General features: G+C 47.3%; 1 protein-coding gene across 1 annotated transcript in view; it reads right to left on the bottom strand.

The window, feature by feature from the left end:
• PKP4 (plakophilin 4) overlaps positions 1 to 3,433 on the bottom strand; it is a 33,582-nt gene that overhangs the window by 17,842 nt on the left and 12,307 nt on the right. Inside the window, exon 7 of the mRNA XM_010137529.1 lies at positions 1,818 to 1,950. Within this exon, the coding sequence (XP_010135831.1) occupies positions 1,818 to 1,950 (133 nt within the window). The remainder of the gene's footprint in view (positions 1 to 1,817; positions 1,951 to 3,433) is intronic.

Below are 3,433 nucleotides of genomic sequence, written 5' to 3'. Positions count from 1 at the left end.
CGTGTTTCCCTGCACTGGAAGTCCCTGTTAACCGCTCACACCCCTGCTGAAAAGGCTGGTGGACGTTCAGTCATTTGCTGTATGCGCTAAAGTTTTGTTTCCCATTAATGCAGTTTCTAAAGCAATTTCTTATACCTCAGAATATCTTTTAGGGAATATGAGAAAAAAGAACTTACAAAGACTTAAATGCTGACTTTTACACCTCACTCCACACACACAAACCAGTTTAAATTAGCACATATCCAGTCCTAATGGTATGTCTGGAGTTCCTTTAAAAAGGAAGATCTACTCTGCAGAAATTTTGTAACACAAAAAGAAACAGGCTTTTAATATCCTGCCCAGCCTACCACATTAACCCGGTCTTTACCGCAGCAATAAACTGGTAAATTTAAGTAGTGAATGAAGACACAAAAGCAGTCCTCAGAGAAGGCTTTACGGAATCTGGCACTCCAATAACGACGATCCTTTCCTGTTCCGAATCGTGTCGTGCGCTGGCCTCTGCTCTGAAGGGAACACGAATGGCCACTTTCCTATCGCCACAGATACCACCTTGTTTCAGAACGTGCTGGTGCCCACCCGCCATCCCGACTCAAGGGGCAGCTTCTCCTCGGGAGGCTGAAGGCCTCGTCACAAATGCTGACACGAGGCTCACTCTCCCAGAAGCGCAGGGACATTCTCTTCTCCTGGAAGCCAGACAACCGCATTCTTTCTGTCGCAGTACTCTAAGAACGTCTAACAGCTCATTATTCCCGTTCACAATCAGTAACTGCCAGTGCACAAATCTTCCTGAGCTGACAAGGAGCAGTTTTCTGTTCCAAAATTCCATGCCCTAAGAGGGAGGCAGGCTGCATTCACAGCTGTCTCTGTGACTGCTAAATCAAAAAGACAACGGTTTTCTTTAGACAAGGTTTTATGAGCTCGATTATACGGTGTAACACGTCGATAATGCTCCACACCTGAACTGGTTTACGAACCTAGCAGATACTCCTAACACTAAGCAGGGTACACCGCAGAGGCGCCACTTCATACATGCCATACAAGGCAGCACCGCGTTCAAACCTGCTTAACCTTTGGCATACTTCTTCCGGTTGTGTGTTCTTTTGAAAAAATTAAAGCAGACATTTCATTATTTCTAAAACAAATTCTGTCATCATAAAGATGGAAACAGTGAAGAAACACAAGATCTCCTACAGGTAACACGTGCAGGTGGGTGATATCCCAAGAATTCCTAAATAAGCTGTCAAATGCCTTACAAAATAGCAAGGCTACCTTATAAATCCCTCTGCATCAGATTATTCTTGCGATCTTTACCAGAACATCAAAAGCACCACCACCACCTTTCCATCTGCCTTCCCGCAACAGGGCTCTCTTCTTGTAAAACCTGCACCAACATTTTATGCACATAACTAATATTTATACGAAAATAACAGGTAACACACATGTGTGATAGGAATGAAAAGCAAATTCCTTCAGATCAATAGCTCACAGCTGCTCTGCAAAGAGCAGCTCTTCAGAGGCAAGCAGTTTCTAGAAATTTCAACAAGAATCTGAATTTTCACTCAGGTGTATCCTTCCACCACATTGTATTGATACAAGCACTATCCTCTGCGTAGTTCTAGGGTTGGATTTCTTTCCTTCGCTTGACAGCTCACTCATTCCCTACAACGCCTTGAAGGAGCTTCAACATTATCACACATCTGGAACAAACAGAAACACAGAAGGCTCCAGAACAGCGTGTGATGGCAAAACCCCCCAGGAAGAGGCGCGAGGTCTGGTTTCCCCAGGCACAGCGCAGTACCCTGCAGGCGGTGCAGTACCTCGGTTTTCACTTTGTTATCTCCGAAGCAGAGGTGCTGGAGGTAGGCGGCCGCGTTCGCCTGCACCGACGGGAACTGGTGTTGAAGCATGTGGATGACCTCAGGCAGTTCGGGATCTCGCCAGGCAAACTCCCTTCATCAGAAGAACACGTTGAAGAGGGCGTCAGTTACAGACATATGTTTACTTAGCAAGGAGAATTAATAGAGCATTTCCGCGGTTTTCAATGATTCTGGGTTTGTTCTTTTGTGTCAGGACTAGAGGAAAAGCAGGTGCAGAGTGACTGAGTCACATCACCTTTCAGTCCTCCACGGGACGAGCACATTTTATAGCCTGTGTTCCTCAGTTAGCTTGGTTTTGATCACACACACACACACGTACATACTAAAATTATACATTGCAACCTACAGAAATCTCCCACAACTAAACATACACCGCGACAGATCCCCACCGAACAGTGCTGCTCAGGGGCATCTCGTTCACACAACGGTTTTTTCCTCGGTGCTCAGCGTTCTTCCTAGTCTGAAATCAATGACACGTCCACAAAAGCTGCACAGCCTGAAAGCTCATCATCCTGATCAGATGCGGGGCATTTGCATTATTGGGGTTATTCAGGGACTGTAAACCTGAAGTGATTAAAATAGAATCTCCTTCATTAAACAAAATCATTTTGTGCAGACAAGTCTTGGAAAAGCCATTCATCATGCCCATCGCAGATTTAGAAACAGACTTGTTAATATTTGCTGGGCTACTTCCCTCTCTAAAGGAAGACTGAGGGGAAAAAGAGTAGCATTTAAGTTTTCCATGCTCAAAAGTCCCTGTATTTTTTTGTTAAAAAAGGATGCTCAAAGAACAGTACCTGGGGAGCTGCTCAAAGGCGAACACTGGCCTGGCCAGTTGGCTCTCCCCACGATTCCTACAGTCACCAGAAAGGAAAGCTCAGCCACGTGCCTGCTTTGGACTGCTCACCGACCTCCGGCTTTACTTCTCCATACTAAGAGGGAGACCTCGGGGTTACGGCCCTTCCCAGAAAACTGGCAGCTTCCTGAGTGCTGCCGCCCTCTGCTCTAGAGCGGCGCGATCCGGCAGCCCGGTCTTAGGCTGTCGTGACAGCTCTGCTATTGCGTGATACGCTACTCAGACACTGAAACAGATCACAGCACGCGGTAAAAACCACTCCACTGCGGCGCTACGAGGGAAGAAGGTGCATCAGCAGTGAAAACCGAGTCAGAGTTTCTGTAACGTTCCCTGTTCCACGCTCCCTGTCCGCCGTGCAGAGCTGGCCAGCCGCAGCACGCAGCGACCGAGCCCTGCTGCTGCCTAGTGCCACTAGAGGCACTGCCTAGTGACACCGTTTAGACGGAGGCACCATTCGGGTATGTGAAACCAAGCCCGTCTCTCAGTATCTAGTTAAAAAAAGAAATGCATTCATTTCCACTAATAAACAGAACAACACATCTACTAAACCCGGTGGTTTTATTTTGGAGACCAAAGGACGGGGCCACACCAGAAAACAACCGAATCGTGTCACGAGCCTCCTGCAAGGCGGGAAGGCAGAGGATTGCTGCGTGGATCCAGCCGCAGCACAGCTCTCGGCTGCTCTTTCCAAGGTGTATGT

Source organism: Buceros rhinoceros, unplaced genomic scaffold, assembly GCF_000710305.1.
Source record: "Buceros rhinoceros silvestris isolate BGI_N320 unplaced genomic scaffold, ASM71030v1 scaffold7726, whole genome shotgun sequence".
NCBI classification, from domain to species: domain Eukaryota; kingdom Metazoa; phylum Chordata; class Aves; order Bucerotiformes; family Bucerotidae; genus Buceros; species Buceros rhinoceros.
The sequence above is the reverse complement of the archived record's forward strand: the minus strand, read 5'-3'. Positions and strand labels throughout refer to the sequence as shown.